This window comes from Grus americana, chromosome 8, assembly GCF_028858705.1.
Source record: "Grus americana isolate bGruAme1 chromosome 8, bGruAme1.mat, whole genome shotgun sequence".
Classification (NCBI taxonomy): domain Eukaryota; kingdom Metazoa; phylum Chordata; class Aves; order Gruiformes; family Gruidae; genus Grus; species Grus americana.
Window position 1 is genome coordinate 31,973,852 of NC_072859.1, and position 18,950 is coordinate 31,992,801.

At 38.5% G+C, this 18,950-nt stretch overlaps 1 protein-coding gene across 15 annotated transcripts in view; it reads left to right on the forward strand.

The window, feature by feature from the left end:
- FGGY (FGGY carbohydrate kinase domain containing) overlaps positions 1 to 18,950 on the forward strand; it is a 322,392-nt gene that overhangs the window by 236,445 nt on the left and 66,997 nt on the right. For 14 of the 15 annotated variants that reach the window (XM_054834554.1, XM_054834558.1, XM_054834553.1 and 11 more), the window contains 2 exons: positions 9,966 to 10,094; positions 14,989 to 15,092. In XM_054834554.1, the coding sequence (XP_054690529.1) occupies positions 9,966 to 10,094; positions 14,989 to 15,092 (233 nt within the window). Of the gene's footprint in view, positions 1 to 6,083; positions 6,091 to 9,965; positions 10,095 to 14,988; positions 15,093 to 18,950 lie in introns of those variants that run through there. The other variant, XM_054834562.1, reaches the window with a different exon arrangement.

Here is an 18,950-nt window from a genome sequence, read left to right on the forward strand (position 1 = left end):
TCTTTCATCTGTGATGGAGCAGCACACTGATTTTAATGAAGTATTATTCTGAAAAGCAAGCTTCATACTTAGAAATATAGCCCTTCAAGATGATAAGGATTTCATAAACCCATTTCCCAGCTTTTCCTGACTAGGAATTTACAACCACATCCTCAAAAGTGAATAAATACAGAGCTCGTATGTATGGGATCTTTATGAACATCTGAGGGGAAACTGAGAAAAGCATTTGGATTGTTTAAATCTCACAAATTTTATGGAAATTCAGTGCTTGCCTTGAACTTGGAGTGCTTGAAATTAATATGCTAATGAAAATAACTCTTGCATGGACAGTTTGTGATATCAGCAGATAGGGTTTTGTAGACAACCCTTGTCAACAATCCTGTTGACAAACTCTTTCTTAAAATTACTTGGATTTTTTTTTTCCCTTAAACTTTCATATGACTGGATAATATGGAGCTCAGATTTTTATGCCTATCTGAAAGCAGCACTTCTCTCTCTGTTTCATAACTCTAAAACTGTAGCTTTGCTTTATTTGCTTTAGCTTAAGTCTGGTAGAATTCTTTCATGTTTGATTTTGATTTTGTGGGTGATGGTGGTGTAAGGAAGAACACCCTCTGGTCCTTACACATCTCTTTACTTAAATCCCACTCTGGATCTTTTACCACTCATCCATCTTAGCCACCTTCAAGAAGAATGCTTCCCATTTTCCACAGATTGCCTCAATCCATCTCCAGTAGGATTTCTTCTGATTTTTTTTTTAATTTCAGGTTAAAATTTTGGCACTGTATTTTCAATTATGAAGGTTTCAACTTGACTCTAAAGTGCATTTATGGTTAGTGGTCTTTACTCCCATACATCAGTACAATAGTGTCACCTTCCCTGTTCCAGCACTCTGACTGTGCTTTAGTGTACACTTTGCAATCTGTTGTCCATAACTCTTCCCTTAATTCCAGGACTTTTGGGACTGGAAGCTTGATGGTTTCATGTACCTGGGCACTTGTGTATGTCATTTTTGAGTGCCCTGAAAAGAAAGATCTGTAGAATTTTAAGACTGGATGTTCTTTTCTAATGCTCTTTCATTTGTAGTACTTACTCATACATTGGTAATAAAGAAAACCGTATATGATTTGAAACTTTGACAAGATTGCTGCAAGTCTTGTGATTGGTATCTGCTGTCATTCTTACTGTGCACAAGTTTTACAATATGCTGGGTTTTCAAATGTAGGCGTAGCTCTGTGTTCCTTTAGGCATTGAAACAAGGGACAAAACAGCAGGCCGTTTACTCATGAACATACTCTTGTATGAATGGTTATATTCTTGCATCTGCCAGTGTCTACTTCCACATATGAAACTAAGGAAGATAATGGAAAACTGATGAAGATAATGGTATTGTATACCTCACTTGTTACACTTAAATACTGAGTCTGCTTACATTGTGTATTTTGTTAGTAGTAGTCAGTTTTAATACTTGGAAGTTCTACTCATTTATTTACATTTAGGCTGAAAATGGAAGATTCAGTCCAGGGTGGGAGAATACGGTCAATATTAACTTATGCTACCTCAGCTGTGAAGGGAGCGGTCAATCTATTAGTTCTGCCAGTTTGCTATCTCTTCCAAGGCCTTTGATGCCAGATGCTCCAGAGTATGAGGGATTTCCTTGAAGACTGAGAGAAAGGGATGATCTTTTTTTTTCTTTTTTCTTTTAGGTCAACTTGTAGCTGCCAGTTCTTCATAAAGCTTGATTGTAACAACAAGCTTTAAACACCATACTTTGCAAATGGTAGAGAATAATAAGTAAAAGGATTAAGTATAGGGTCCCTTTGTCTGTCTGTCTTTGGTCTTTTGCTATCCCCAATAAATTACAACACGTTACAATTTCAAACAAAATTAAAAGGATGAATCAGAGGATATTTACACTTACGTGCTGTCAAAATCCATGGAATTTACAACTGAAGTGTGTTCCAAATATGCTAACATTTTTCTGGCTTCCTGTCATTTCAGTCCGTCCAAGAGCTGTAGCAACTGTAAAGGAGCTGAAACTGGCACAGTGCAAAGAGGTTTTAGGGTGTCTCCTTCCTCAAGGCTTGAGGCATTCTTTCATAATATATGATTCAGCAGTAAAATGTTAGAAATATTTTTTCTCAGAAAAGCTACACATTCCTGTGATTTCTATTTTATTTTATGATTTTTTTTTCCATCCTGAGATTGGTGAATCACATGAATGGTTGAGGTTAGAAGGGACCTCTGGAAATTATCTACTCCAGCTCCCTCTGTTCAAAGCAGGGTCACCTACAGCAGGTTGCTCGGGGCTGTATCCACGTGAGTTTTGAGTATTTCCAAGGATGGAGACTCCAAAATCTGCCTGGGCAACCTATTCCGGTGTCTTGACCACCACTGCCCCAATAAAAACATTTTTTCTTTTGTTGAAGTATTATTTCCTGTATTTCAGTTTTTACGTGTTGCCACATGTGCTGTCACTGGGTGCTACTGAAAAGCCTTGCTCCGTCATTTTTACTCCTTCCCATCAGATATTTATGTACACATTGATAAGATCCGCACCCCCTTTCTCCCATCTCCAGCCTTCTCTTTGCTGGCTCAGAGTCTCAGATCTCTCAGTCTTTCCTCGTACGACAGTATGTCCATGTTTTTCCTGTATGGAGGAGCGCAGTATAAAACACAACACTCCAGATGTGGCCTCCTGAGCAGGAAGCGAGGTTCACCTGCCTTGGCCTGCCTGTGGCACTCTTCCTAATGCAGCCCAGGAGGCTGTTGGCTGCCTGTGCTGCAAGGGCACCTCACTGGCTCGTGTTCAGCATGGTGTCCACCAGACCTCACGGTCCTTTTCTGCTAAGCTGCTTTCCAGACAGTCGGCTCCCCAGTCTGTCCTAGTGCAAGGGATCCTTCCACCTCGTGTCCACAACTTTGTTTTTCCCTTTCTTGAATTTCACAAGTGTCCTGTTGGCCAGTCTCTCCAGCCTGAAATATTCTTCCTCTTTCCAATAACTGTTTTTTAATAGGCTGGGCTAAACTTGGGTAGCTCAGGTTTCCTCACAGTGTTTCCTGGGTGACATTTTCCATTCCTCTTCCACTGTAAGGAAAGGAACCATCATTCACCCTGCTTATCATCAGGCTCAGTCCTGCTGGCAGATGGTACCTTTCCACTTCTCCCTCCTCTCTGCTGCGAGAAGTGGGGAGTACTGTGTGGTGTTCTTTCATCCTCAACTTAGACAACTAATAGTAAAAGCTTAGAGCTTTCAAAAAATAGTAATAAAAAAATTTCCCACTGTCCACCTCTAGAGTTCTGGTCTCAGGCTCTGTCTGCCTGGGGAATTCATATTTTCTTCTACTCTGGCAGCATTGTGGACTTGTGAATGTTCTCTTTCTAGTCTGAAAACTAGGAGCTTTTTCTTTGAATTTCCATTTTTAAAAGTCATAGCAGAAGCTTTGAGCAGACTTTGAGCCTGTTGTTGTGATGTTTAATCATTAAATTGCTTGAATATTCTCCTTTCTTATTTTTCATACAGTTCTAAAAAAAGAAAAGAAAAAAAAGCATTTCTCAGAATAGTTCTGGGTCATTTCTTCTTTTTACCTGGCTCTTCCTCTCCCTGGTCCTGATTTGTTCTTCCTCTTCTTTATTTTGCTTAAGCCTCACACTGAGATAGCTTTTAAAACAGTGATGTCTGCGTTATGAGTCAGGACTCGCAAAACCAGAAGGACTATTTAAAACAATTTGCCGACTTCCTCCAAGTCAGAAGCTGTTGGACTCCCTAAAATTAATGTCTAAGTAGTTTAAAGTGTATCTTAGAACCAATCTTGATTTTATAACTTCCTGTGATGGAGAGCCCACTTCAGACCTAAAGGTTGTTGATTGTTAGTTGCTGTCATTTCTCAAAATTAATGAATTAATTAAAGAATACACTTTATTTTTCATCTGAACTTTAACTTCCTACTCCTGACAGACTGTAGTGACATGCCTGACCTGCACAGACTGAAATTTTCTACATTAAAGGAAAACACTGAGCTGCTTGAGGTTTTTCCACCAAAACTCTTATGTGAGCTGTCATACTTCTCAATCCTTGTAATTGCTTTCCTGACTCATTTCTGAACCCTTTATAATGCATCAGTATCTTCTCAGTATGGGTATTAGAACTGGATAGTGTGTGAATGTGGTGGGAAATAAGATTGTGCAGGTATCAGAAGCTTAGCTGAAAGATTCAAAAGTGTCTTTTCAGTAACTAATCAGGTTAGTTTTGGGTTTGTCACTTATTTCGGTTTTGAAAAAGGGGTAATTATTTCTTCAAAGAGGAGTTGCTATCATGTGAATTATTAAAAATCATCCAGGAATAAAAAACATTCTGTTAAGTAATAATCTGTAATTAATACAAGCTAAATGGCCTGTACAATCTTAGTGATGTACTGTACCAAACCAAAGCCTGATTACTTGCAATTCTGAAAGTAGAGGAATAGTCACATCATCTACATTGATTATCTTTGTATTTCAAGAGCCTATTAGGAATATTGTACTGTGAAGTGCCAGAAATTTAAATTGTCGGCCTATTGAAATTATTGTTTGCAACCAAAAATGTGAGATCAGGTAGCTGAGTTTGGATGCATATACATTACATCTAGTTAGTTTGTAAGACATCCAAATGTAGGTATTGTATACGCACGTGCATGTCGGCGTAGTGAGTAGTGAACCATGCATTACAAGAGATTTTCATTCTGCGCTCTTTCACTTAAATCTAGTAATGAAGACTCAGTCACGTCCGTCAACGTACACGCCTAATGATCCAGTGATGCAGAATGCTTTTTTCTTTTTCTTTTGACCTTTAACCAGGAAAGCTTATCATTTATATATATAGCTCTTTTTCATATGGACAAGAAGGCGGTAGTCTTTGTTGAAGTAGGCACCTATGGTCTGCAGACCAATTTACTTTTCAGCTTAACGAATCAGGATCTGCCTGTACATAGGTTGCTTGCTTTTGCCAGTGTTTAGCAACCTAATATGTCTGCCTTAAGTAATTACGTGCTAGGTAGTTGAGATGGGAGAGTGGGATGGAAAGGACCCAAATTAGATTTGCCTCAAGCTACTGTGGCAGCTCCCATAGAGATGAATTTTGAACTGAAGAAAGCCAAAGTGATTTTGTTCAATGAACTGTTTTTCTCACTTTTAAATAAGCTGGCCTATAATATCACAATTTGTTTTTGTTTTCCTGAATGAAAATTCTGGAGTTTTTAACTGCCAACTAGGAAATTTTGTGGAGGGTATTTCTATGTTAAAAAAAAGCCCTAAATCTGATTGTTTCTAACACCCTTTAACCACCATGCATTCAGTCCGAAAAAAAATTATTACTTTTTTTTTTTTTATAGTCCTCATCATTATCCTGCTTCCTTCTGATCTTAGTACTATTTTTGCTAATCAGCTGGGTTAAAAATTGTAGAACAATTAGCCATACATATCTCAGTTAAATAGGAGTATTGTATGTAATCGAGAGGGGCAATTGGTAATGTATTGTGTGTGAGATAGGGTTGGGACAATGTGTCAGAAGAGTTATAATATTATTTATTCAGATTCCTTGTAAATCCCAGACTTCTGGCATTGTGTGGATGATTGTAAAACGCAAAGATTGGAGATTGTCTACAGTCAAGGGAGAAAATCCCTTACATTGCTTATTACGAGATCCATTTGGATGGATGGTGCTTCTTCTTACTAAGGTTCTGTTTCCTTTGATGCTTACTTAGTACCATTCTGTTTAACCAGAAGGCTTCTTCAATGCATGTTATATATCACTTATTTAACAGGATATCTGGTTTGTGTATTGTCTTTTAAATTAAAAAGCATTTAGATTGTCCAGTTTGGGGGAGGCTATAAAATGGGGACATAAAGGTTGGGTTCCTTTCTGAGGTTGCTGGGATTTCAGCAAGGGATTGATATATCCAAATTCAAGTTTGCTTGTGTCAAGTTAGTGAAGGAAAGGGACATCTCCTTTTGATTTTCTTCCCTTTGTATTTTTATGTGCTTGCAGAGCCAGATAGAAGCGCACATGAAATGCAGCCACATTCTGCATGATAGATGAAAAGCTTTTCTCAGTGAGTATGTCATAGTTGAGTCAGCTGGGCCCCCTGCTGCACTCTGCTTTTGTTGTTTTTAAAAAGGTCTACTCCTAAAGTACCTAATTCTGTTAAATATTAGTAAGCCAGTACAGTGAATTTTGATTACTAAAGTTGACTGAAGATGTATTGTCTGCCTTGTGTGTTGCGTCTGGTAAATAACTGGTTGCTGTGGTAACTGCCTAAAATGGTAGAGGGTCCTTGGTACCACATAAATTCTTTAAACAAAACCTGATCATAGCAAATTCTAACATTAGTCTTCGAAGAAGGATGAAAGAGGAGGAAGAGATTCAGACAGCTTTTTCCTTTTGTAAACTCGCTGCTTTATAGGGGAAAAAATAGCTAGAAATAGTCTGTCTCGTACGAAATGAAAAGGTTGTGGATTAAGGCATTGCATTAGTGAAACAGCTGTATGAATGTGAAACAGAAAGTTCTCCAGCCTCAGCCATTATGGGTTTGTTTGGTTAGGTCTAATTTTGGAAGTCATTATAGCAAAGGTAAATGACTTGCACAGGAGACTACTGTAAACAAAAGACTCGATACATTTACTTTGGCAGGAGCCTTGCGAAGACTCGGTCCTTTCACTGCCGCTTTTATGCAGCCTTCTGTAATACTCTTACTGCCCGCCTCTGTGTGCAGACGGCTCTCATTTCCCTTCCTCTCTCCCTGACAGCTTCTTTCCCCTGACAGGTAGGATTTAAGGGTGGCAGCACCTGCTGTTGAATGCTGGTGTGTAGCTGTAGAATATTTTTATAGTAGCTGTCCCTTGAGTTTTAAAGCCACTGTGTTTTGCTCAAGTAAGAATCCGTTCGCTGTCTCCCGGTCTAGTACTGGAGTACAATCTGTTTCAAATGCTTTACATTTTAATTGTGACCCCTCTTTGGTTGCTTCTTGTGGGTTTTATTTTATCATTTAATAGCTTTATACCTACAGATTCTAAGCATACTGATGCTTAGTTGAGTTTTCTAGTTTTTCAGTGAAGAGTAAACGATGAGAATTCCAATTTTCTTTCCAGGTCTCTACCCATGGGGTTCAGTCAAGGCTCTGCCCATTCCACACCTACTTACTCACACTTGTGTGGGTGGGGAGGCAACTTCCACGATGAAAGAGAGAGGCCATGCAGAGCCTGCTTCTCCCCTTTTACAAAGCTCCCTGTGAACGTCTCGTATGGGTGTAGCAGAGCTTTCATTGATTGCTAAAGCTGGGAGGATGAAGCAGAGGGGCAGACTCAGTATTCTCTCCTTGCTGCACTTGCTTGCTGACACCTCTTTTTTGCACTCCCTGACTGTTGGGTGACTAGGAGACTCTCCTTCGCAATCCCTGTCATGGGTGACTTCTGACTGCTGTCTCTTCTTCTTGTGAGAAGTGATTTCAGTCAAGGAGTAATTGTTCAGGTTTACCTTGACTCCTAAAACAGATGGGGCATACTCTGCTGTTAATTCATTTTTTTAAAAATACAAGATTATTATGCTGCATCTTCAGATCACAAGAAGCCCATCCCTGCATGTTCTCACACGCTTTATGCCCATGGGGGATAGCAATGCTGCTGGTCGTTGATATGTAACTAGTACCAAAGGAATCTATAGGGTCATTTTCTACTGCTGCTGCAGAAGAGAGGATTATCTTTATCTCTGAAATTGCTCCCTTAGTGCTCATTAACTAGAAATACAGTAATTGAGAAGCTGGTAGGAAAAGATTTTGTCTAATAGTAGCCCTGATCTCTAAAATGGAGTTTAACCACATAATAATTACACACTAAAATGTTTGACCAGTATGACTGATATAAACAAGCCAACCATGGAATTGAGTGCCTGGAAAGAGGTTTTATTTCAGATTCATTTCATCTCAAGCTGTATATACAGGATACTTGTATGCTTTCAGGTCAGGCAACTGATTCTGAAGAAAAAGATGTGGTTTTAGCTGCATGAACTTTTTTGAACTTCCTTCCACCTGCAGGGTCTTTGAATGTCAGGAGAAGCAGGCAACTTTGTTTTACTGATATTATTCTCCAATGTCTTAAAAAAACAGAAAGGTAATACAAAAGTTCCCTTAAAGAGGAACATCCTGATCTCCAACTTACTGAGGAAGAAATGCAAAAGATGTACCTCTTGAAACAGCTAACACAATGTTTTGACTTCACACTAAGAATTAGTAAAATCTAGACTTTTTTTTTTCCTCTGAGGAGATAGTTTAATGTCATCATTTCCTCCTGTGTAAGCTCGATGGTGAGGTTTGGTTACTACCCCCAATATTTGAATATAAACACAAAATTGAGTGCAGAAGTTTTGACTATACATACTTGTTTTAAATTTCCAGTATGTGATTCAGCCTGGCATTTCAGAGGCAGAGGTGTGGCTGTCAATAGAATAGAAACTCTTGGAGAAATGAGAAGTTGTGTGTGCTCTCTAATCACAAAGTGCTCCATGCATTGCATCTGTCAGGAAATGGGCACCTTCCTTAGAGTGAAGAACCAACATCATTTACAGCAAAAACAAAGATTGAAGTGATATGTAAAATTAAATACCCATATTCTATCTGTGAATTTAATATAATGACCTTCTTTTCATCTAACAGAAAGGTAGTATAACTGCATTTCTAGAAGATTATGCTTATGGCATTCCTGATATTTTATGATACACTGGTCCTCTTAATTAATCTCTGTTGTGGAGGATGTTTTACTTCCTTTCTACACACCAGAGCATGCTTAGGTGTAACATGTGCAATAGAATTGACTGTGAAAATAGGCTTGTTTTATGTTAAAAAGGAGTTTTGTCAACTCTGCCCAGAAGATTAGTTGAATTTAGTAAACGCTACAGACTCATGCTAAAAGCCATGGTATTGGCAGGGAGGTGTATGGGAGCTCCCCCTGTGCTTTTCACTGCCTCTCACCCACCAAATCTTTAGCTAAACAGGGAAGCGTGTGTGGTTCCAGGAGCTATCAGTCTCGTTGCTTTGGCTGGGGTTAAACTTGGCAGCCAGAGGGGAGGCTATCGGGGATGGTGTCCCTGAATTCTGAAAGTTTAATGAATCTAGATTTCTTCATCTAAGCTCTGAGCAATCTCTATCAATGTGATTTAATTATTGAAACTATCTCTTTTTGCAAGACAAAACTTAATGTGCATTATGGGAGCAGAGACGAATGCAGACGGGACCTGCCACCAGGCTCCCTGGTGACAGGACTGAGAAGGCAGGGTTGCATTGGTTGTGTTTGGGGTGACATGAGTCTTCATACTTCATAAGGCCAGGGAAGACTCAGAAAAGGATCATTTAAGTCTGTGAGGAAATACAGCTGCAGTAGGAGGAATTTGCTGCTTAAACTAGTCTCTTTTTCAGAGTTTCTGTTGCTATAGCCGCCTTATTCCTAGTAGAAACTGCTGGAAAGGATGGAAATGGAATAAAAATTGGCCCCTGCCTTGTGCAACAGGTGCAGTTTTCAGTTGTGAGCATGGGCTGAGCTGAAGCTCGTTCACATGCAGAGAATGGCTGCAGGCAGCCTCATCAGTAACTACCGCAAGAACTTAGGATTTCTTCATAAGTATTTCATATCTCTTGGAAAAATGCCAAGCAGAATTTAATTGCTTGTGGTGAAATCTTTCTCTGTGGCTAGATAGGACATTGAATACTTTTGAACTAAATTGCTATGGGACAGCCTGATCTAGCATGGTTATGTTTAATATACATACAGATAATGAAAGATACTTCTTAATCAGATAGAGTTCTTTGATGCACTTTTTTGTTTTATATATACACCACACTAACTTGAGGGAGAGGAAGGGAGTTCTTGTAATAACATACACATTTGTTTTTCTGTTTAGTAAATTGACAGGTGTTTGTTTTTTCTTGTGTCTGCCCAGGAAACCACGTCTTGTCTCCTGGAGAGTCTGTTGGAAAAGGTCTAACACCAGAAGCTGCAAAAGATCTCAGTCTCCCCGAAGGGATTGCAGTAGCAGCATCTCTCATTGATGCACATGCTGGAGGACTAGGTATTCAGTCATTTATTTACTGTTCTTGGAAACAGGAATGTATTAAATTAATTTTGGAAAGCCATTTTTCTCACAGCCTGTTTTGTATCCAGGAATTTGGTCTGATTCTGTTGTTATGAAATAGCATAAATAAAATAAAAAAACCCTCACAATAACTGCTAATATTGAATATCTGTTTATAGAAAGGGGCTATCACTGTTTATTTCTTTTCAACTGGATTTCCAAATTGTTTGTTAACTTCTTCTAGTTCCACTTTGAATTCGTGAACTAAAACAGCATTGTGTTGGCATGTCAACGTGCTGAGAGTTTGCATCTTCTGTGCCTCAAAACTTTGGGGATAGGCAAGAAAAAAATTAATATTCTAAGGGAGAAGTCTCATGTCTGAAGCTTGTTCATAGTTAGTCTTCCTTCTTAGTTTTAGAAGCCATTCATGCTTTGTTTAAATAATGCTATAGAGACTTTCACATACAATTATGCTAGCGCAATGTGGGATATGTACCAAAAAACGCTGCTTTTGATCTGAGGGGTTAGAATATGTAAAAACCGTGTATCTAAACTAGCAAACAAGAGTGGAGGGAGAACTGGTCACTGCCTCAGGCCTGATGCTTAGATTTTTTTTCCTTTTCCAGCACAATATTCTGATGTACGCAGTGTTGAAATATATTTGGTGAGGCTCAAGGGCTTCATGTTCTTACTATGCTGTTTGGACTTATTTGAATACAGTCAATAACAAAGTGATTCAATGTAACTTTTTCAGCAGGAAATTGAGGTTTTTTAGTTTGATAGTTTAGAAAAAAGTCTTACCTCAGAAAGTTTCAGTGTTATTGAAACAGTGCTGTTCAATGGAAATCTGTTGCTCATCAGAGTACTTTTCACTAGATCTAAATGAAATACTAAAGTACCTAAAGTAGCTGCTAAAGTACCAGTTTTGTTTCAAATGTTTTGTGGTGTTTTAAATCTCATTTGTTCTTCTAGAACTTGTGGCCTGGAACTTTTTAAATGTTTAAATACATTTACTTTGCTTCTGATAACTGTTTCTGATGAGGTTGAGTAATCATCTAGATTGCTTATTACCTCAGAAGGATTATATAAAGATCCAGCTGCAAAAAGGAAAACTGAGTTTTAGTGTCATAGTTATAGATGTGTTGTGTCCCTACTGTTGTGACTGACTTAAAAATCTGTTTGTGTCAATTAGAATCCTAATTCCATAAAAATGTGTATAAAACTATGTGCCCTGGCAGTTTTGTGTTCTTGAAAAAGATTTGATAATAAGCTGACCTGAAATAATGAACTTGCTGAAAATCTGGACTTCACAGAGCACGTGAAAATGACAGTGGAGGGTCCTCGTTTAATTGGCATCATTATGTGAGTACTTGATTCAGAGCACAAAACGTTTGCCCCGTACATTTCATGTGCTGAAATCAATGAATTGAATTTAAAGAAGAATAGAGAGCAACTGTCTGTTCATTTGCTATAGACTTCTGTAAAGAAACTCTAACATTAGAAATATATAGCTGCTGGCATCCAGCAGAGTAAGACTTCAGTGGATAGAGACAGTCTGCTTATGCTAGGCCTGTTTATCAGAATATGTTTTCCCAGATGGCACCACAAACACTAGCAGACTACTGAAATCATTGCCAGGAGGAAAAAAAAAACAATGTATAGGTTGTTGTTAGAGAGGGAGAGACGCCTTACAGAGGGAAGGCTTAGTAACACGATGGGAGAACTGGCATGCTAATCACACGATAACTGAGTAGAGTCTGGGAAAAGAGGAAGATTTAAGATGGAACTCATCCTTCTTGAAGTTGGAAAGGGTAATAAATAGATGGGGAAACTAGTAGAAAAGACAGTAAAAAGGAAAAGCAAAAGGGACAGCGGGAGCAAAAGGAGAGCTGGAGGGTGTGAATGCACGTAAAGAGAATTAATAGTGTGGCTACACATCCATAGCTGTTAATAAGTCTTTTTTAAGTCTAGTTTAATCTACAGTGTGTAGAATACAGAGCTGAAAATCCTGAAAGGAAAACAGAAAAGCAAAAGGAGAACACAGATAATAGAACTAGGAAGTGAAACAGTTCTGATTAAAAGATATTAAGGATGGCAATGCAGTAAATCATATTAATCTTTTAATAATGATAAAAGGGGCACAGAAAAGAATATAGAGGAGAGATATTTGAAACAGTGAATTAAACTGTGAAAATATTGGAAATAACTCCTATAGTTGATGTAAAATTTTTGTTTTGAAAAGATACTGATATATGCTTTAGTGCTTAGTTTTCTGTGATCTGTATTGAAGTTTGCAATTTGTTTGAAGGGTATGACTTGTCTATTGGTAAGCATTAGATTAGTTCGTGGGACAGCAACATCCAGTGGATGTCATTATTCTTATTCTTGGACACATTCTGCTGGTTGTTTTAAAAATAGTCCGTAACAGCAGAGTGACGAAAAGGGCTCTTTTGTATCCTGCAAGCTAAACCAAAATGACATGATGGACATCTTGTTTTCAGTGATAATAATTTTGAGACACTGTTCAGATCTGCTTTTGGCTGGATATAAAGTTGTGTTTCTGCTGGATAGGTTCCTGAAGTTCATGAAAGCTTCAAAGTTTTGAGTAAAATAAAGATAAAGAATTATTTAATATGTATGTCTGTGGAGGTCACCTATGACTCCTGAATCAGTCCATCTGATACCTGTTATGGAAAAGTAAAAATCTAAAAGCCAAGTAGTTATGTCTTCCATTTTGACCTACTGTACAGATTTAAAAGAGCCTACAGATAAAAATGTGAGTATGGGAGGTCAGTCTTTTGGAACTGGCCTCATAAAAATAATGTTTACATTGCACCTTTTAAAAAGACATCAGCATTGTTTCAGCAAAAGCAGATATTTTATTGTACAGTATCTAAAATTCTAAAATACTTTGTCACTGTGGAAGAGATCCAAAAGTACACATGCTAAGCGTTGCTACTTTTCTAAAACCTCTCCTACAGTTTGTGTGGTGTACAGACTTCTTGTTCTCAGTCTGTCTTGAGAATCTTCAAAAAATTTTGAGTCTGCCTCAGAGTATGAAAAATTCCAACTAAATTAAAGATTAAAGTGACTTATAACAGCAATTTAATTATTTTTACTGAATAACATATCTAAGCTTTCATTGTTATGAGAACGTTCCAGACTTATTTGCTGACTTCAATTAATCACAAATAGGAGAACTCTAGCAACTCTAGACACTAGTAAAGCCACTGACAAAATCCCACTGATTTCAAAAAGGCCCAGAACGCATATTTTGCAGAATGCATGTTTTCTTAGTGATTAAAAAAATATCTAAACATGAGTCTCTTCAATTTTGTACTGTTTATGAAAATACATTTGCAACATATGCCGACAATTCAGTGTAATAGATTTGTTCCCTCTGAAGTGTGAACAATATTTTTAACTCCTTTAAAAAATTCTAATGCAGTGTTGCCTAGTACAGGAAATTGCCTTTCAGACAACCCTATCCAAAATTCTTAATACGAACTCATGCACGTCTGTGTTTAAGCGGTGAAAAATAAAGCATACAAGGAAGAAGCCATACTTTTAGCTTTCTGTTCTTCCTTACAAATAAACTCTGTGTATGACAGCTATGTTAGTACATAGTTACAAGCCAGCTAGGATAAAGGGACATAAGGACACATTTTTGAAGGCTGTAAAATTTTAGCCCTGAATTTTCTGATCATTTAGATAACTTCCAACCATGATAATACCATGATAGCCATGGCAGTCGCGACACACAAGCCCCAGTAGACTGATTTGGTGACAGAATCTTGCAATGGTGACCTAAACAAGAAGGTGTTCATGAAATGTAGCGTACTAACCAGCAGTAACACTTGGCATCTTTCACAGCGTCCAGGCAATGCTTTCATGATCCTAATACAGTGAGGAAAAAGATACTATTTTTTAGCAGGATTGGCAAACAGGTCACCAGACTGTGGGTTGCAGGTGCAGATGCAATGCACAGTCTGGTGGCCAGTTTGCCAGTTGAAAAGTAATGCTCAAGAAAAAAAAAAAAACAACAACAAAACCAAAAACCAAAACAAAACCAAAAGAATATTACTTGTTGGACTGCTGCATTTTGCTGGGTGCAGCACAACGTGATACAAGAATGCAGCCTAGGAGACAGGAGGAGAGGGCAGGATTTCCACTTTAGGCTCCCCTTAAGTGAATTAAGCAGGATGTGATGCATGCTGAAGCTTGGCTGTAGGTCTGCCCCATTCTGTAAGCAAGCTCCTGCTCCTCTCTGACATCTCCTGGGTATATGTTTCTGGTGCAGGCTGAGTGCTTGCAGAGTGTCCTCCGTCCTGCCCTGTCCTGCACACAGAAGCTCCTCAAAGCCAAGCACAGTTCCTCTAAGGGAAGGAGTAATCTGCCTGTAGATGGTTCTGTCTGACGTGGACAGAACAGCAGCAGCAGTCAAGACAACAAAACTGGCAGCCTTCCAGTCTCCTGCCAAGTTACCCCTTTCTCCAGCTCATCCCCTGACAAAACACATCATACATGATAAACTGTGAACAAATAAACATATCTGCAGTCTACTGTACTGCCTTGCACAACAGGTCAGTCTTTTATTCTGCATGTTAGTGTACTACCTAAGAGAATAAAGGTCAGGTTATAGTCAAAATAACATTTAAAAATTACAATGCTAAACATGAACATAGAAGAAATCATCTTGTGTCCTCATGTATCTGGAATAAAAATACATTTTAATCTGATTTGATAGAATAACTTCTTTTATTGACTAAGCAGACTTTTTGTGATTTGTGGCAGTTGTGTGAGATAGTCAGCAATTATTTGTGGAAAAGCTCTGTTTTGTGAGGGTTGGCTTCCTCTTCTTTAAAACAGAATTCTAATTTTTCTTTAATAGGAGTAATTGGAGCAGATGTGAAGGGACACAACCTGCCATGTGAGAACCAGCCAATTACATCCCGAGTTGCTATGATCTGTGGAACATCTTCATGCCACATGGGGGTAGGTTGTATGTGTAGTCCTAATTTGTACAGAATATACTAATGTTTTTGAAGGGAAAAATGACCTTTGTCCTTCTCACCCTTTTCCTTTTCCTTGATTTTTTTCTGGTATCTCTATCTTTACCTTTGGATATTAATTATATATTACCATGCATTTGCTATTAAGCAAGAACTTTAATAGTAGTAGAAATCAATACTGAAAAATGACATGGAAAGTAAAACCCACCATGCTAGAGTGGCTTAAAGAGCAGCCTGAAATCTGAGCCAAAGACTCTGAGCCTGAGTTATCCATAACAAGCCTGTCACTAATGTGTTACAGGATAGTGTCTTTGGAGGAGTGCATGTCTTCAGTCACAGCCCTTCTCCCCCACCTCTTCACTTAATCAATATAAATCCTTCTACCTCTGAAAGTTGTCGTGATGTATAGAATTATGATATGTATCATGACTAAAAAGAAAGGAAAACCCCAATAAGCAATTTTCACTTTGCTAATTTTTCTCAGTGAATTAATACAAAAGCTTTTTCTGAGATTGCAATTAAAATTTAGTGTCTGCTTTTGAAATTTATACCTTTTTAAAATGTATGAGTCTGAAAGCATTCCATTTAGATAAGTACCCTTTTCTGCCACATTTTTTATTTAAAACTAATTTCGCTCTTAAATTTAGACTGATTATAACTTGAATTTTTCCAAAATGAGCAAATGGCAATGGGAGTGCTTTAGGTGTTAGAGAGGACTAACATGCTTCATGGAGAGAGTTTCAGTAGGGAAAAAGAAAGCAAGGTGATAATAAAATGTCAGGCTTAACAGTAAGTTAAGTTGTCTTGTTAGTAACAGCATGAATACGTGGTGATCTTGAGCATGAATAAATGGTGATCTTGTCACATGGATTGTAGTTCAGCAAAGCATTTAAGCACATGATTGAATTTAAAGATGTGAGTAATCCCAGTATTGTGAAGCAGAGCATTTAACAAAAGCTTAAATCCTGTAGACCAGCTGGATTATGTTTGGATTCCTTCCTAAACAAGACTTTCAAACCTCAAACTCCACCACTCTTAGTTTACTCTGTCTCTGAAAAATTACATTGGTATCTCTTTGTCTATGACAGGGCAGGTAGGGCACCCTGCAAATATCAGCTCTGGGGAAAGAAGTCACCCATTGAGCCTGATGCTACTTTTATTATTTCCTTTTTTTTTTTTTTTTTTTGAATAGAGGTTTCTGCCCCTTCTGAAGAAGCTGTTTGTGTGAACTCTTCCTAACCTATTTCATTTAGCTGAGTTAGTTAAAATCGTTAAAATTAGTTGGGTTAAGAGACATAATACTGGACCGAAATGAGCTGAGGAGCTCGCAGACAGTTTCCCCAGAAGGTCTGAGGGCAACGTTGAGCAGCTGGAAATGGGCCAGTTGGCTCTAATGTATTCCTTTAGTATAACTAGCCCTGGAGGAGGACATGCGTGTAGTTATTTATTAATTTTTAATATATGCATATTGGTAGTTTCTAACGTAGACCCAGTTCACAACTATAGTTTGTTTTGCTTCCCAAACTACAGTATGGCATATCAGTGTAACCATGTTCACAACACTTTTTGTGTGCATACTCCACGACCATGAAAGATGTGGCCCCATTAAATACACTAATGTAACAAAAGTGACATGATAAAGTCAATGTTGATGTTAATCAATGTTCTGTTCTGTCATTAAAGCAACCCCAAAGTCATGCACAGACTGCACACCATAGACGAGGTAGAACCTTTTAAGGCTCTTAATCACTTGAATGCAAACTCGGGAATAGATGCTTGTGCAGTTTTTGGCTAGATTTAAGCAGATTTTTATTTAAATGTAACTACTCAGCATTTTATAATCATTTCCTTAACTGTCTTCCTCCACTCATCTGCTCAGAGGTATAACAATCTCTAGCCAGCAGACAATAAGCAAATTCTAAACTCTGGATTTAATCTGTGAAAGGACTTTGGTTTTACTGTTCTTTTATCTATTACCTGTATAGTCTGCATGCAGCGAATGTAGAGCACACAGAGCAGTTGTATTTGTGTTTTAATGAGACCTGTATGCAGCTGCATTTGGCTGAAATTAGCTGTTCCTTTTTTTAATTAGGGCTATAAAATGAAAGTATATTATACTTGTGTTTTGATAGAAATATATATTTTCTCTCTCCCTGTGCACCAAGGGACCCTCAGGGCTACAGAGATTAATCATCGAGTTTAATTTAATGCAGTGGGAGAGAGACCTGTGTGGTCAGGCAGGCATTAAAAAGTGCCTTTGATCTGCCTCAGGTGCACTGAGCCCCAGTGAGCCAGCAACAATAATACCTTTGTGAGATGATCAGAGACGAGAGAGGGAGAAAATGGCCTGTGTGGAAACTCAAGGCCGTCCTTTGTTGTGGTTCTGGCAAACGAAAGAGCCAACTGTCAGGAGAAATTCAGAAAACAGAAAGCAGGGTGAAAGTACAGTTGGATTTCTTTCAAGGCATCGTAACAGGAAACTGTTCAGAGTCATCTGCTATGCCTTTCTTTCCCCCCCCCACTTCCTCCTTTTTTGGTGAGGGCAGGGGTACTCCTGTTGGGGGGTGTGTGTGTGTTGGTACAGTATTTCCATTCTCTAGACCGAATACTCCGTGAGTCACCGAAGCAGGTATTGCTTGAACACAGTATTTACTTTAAACTTCAAGAGAAACTACTCCATGACCCAGTTTTCATTACCTCAAGGACTCTGGAGATCTTGAACAAAAGACTTTGCTAATCATGCCTTTGATATTTTAGAAAGTACAAATGTGGAACCTAATTTTACTCATGGCTATAATAGTTTAATTTGTGGTAGAACTACCATTTTTAAGTGAGGATACGCTTTTGGAATTAACCACTGACAGTTTGGGGTAATCAGACACACACAAAGCATTTTGTATTTCTGTTGAGATACTTGAATAGCTCATGAAAGAAGCAAAAAGCACGTTGTAATTAGGTTACTGATCCAAGTCCAGGTCTGAGTTGGTAGTTGCTGAAAGTCACTGCCACCTCAGGGCTCATCCATTATCCATGAGGAAAAAGGAAAGAAAAGATGGGTTTCTGAATATTTTTGAACAGTTATTCATTTTACATGATTCTCTGCTGCCTCCTTTGCCCGAGCAAAAGTCATCAGCAGAATTTGCATTTGGAAAGGCAAATAAGCTGTCCTTTTACTTGTGAAGGATTCTCCCTTAGTTTAGGGCTAGGATTCATTTGCTGCAGCTTTGATCTGTCTGTGCAGCATAGGTATTGCTTTCAAGTGACAGATACTCAGTGGCTGACTTTTCTGAGTGGGCTGCTGCAGGTCATCATGCTTTGTAGACAGGGTCTCGAAGCTCTAGCACCCATGTTTAGTTTTGGAACTTTTAGGAGACTTTCCTTTTGTAGGCATGGCGACTACACAAAATGCGGGAGCAGTTTTTCACAGTAAAATAGCAGCAGGTTTGAGGCATTGAAATAGGAGCTTGCATGTTACTCCTAACTAGTAGTTTGCATGGGTCTAACAGACATGCCCTAACTTCTGGGAATAAGGTAATTGGTTTCCCGAAAAGCCTGTCTTCCTGCCAGTGTCTTATGGGTTTTATGGGATATTTTAAAAGTTTCAAAAATCTTTTGTTGTCTTCTGAAACCTTTATGTGATCAGAAGGATTTCAGGTACAGGTATCTGTATTATCTTGTCCCAGTCCTGAACACAAGCATGCTTGCTCTTTGGCAGATGTGTAAAATCACCAAGTTAACTCTCAGGTGCCAGTTAGCAAAGAGCAAAACAGCAGTGTGAACAAGCAGTGTGACAGGGAACTTGTACACAGAAATTTCTTTGTATTCCTTGGAACAAATGATC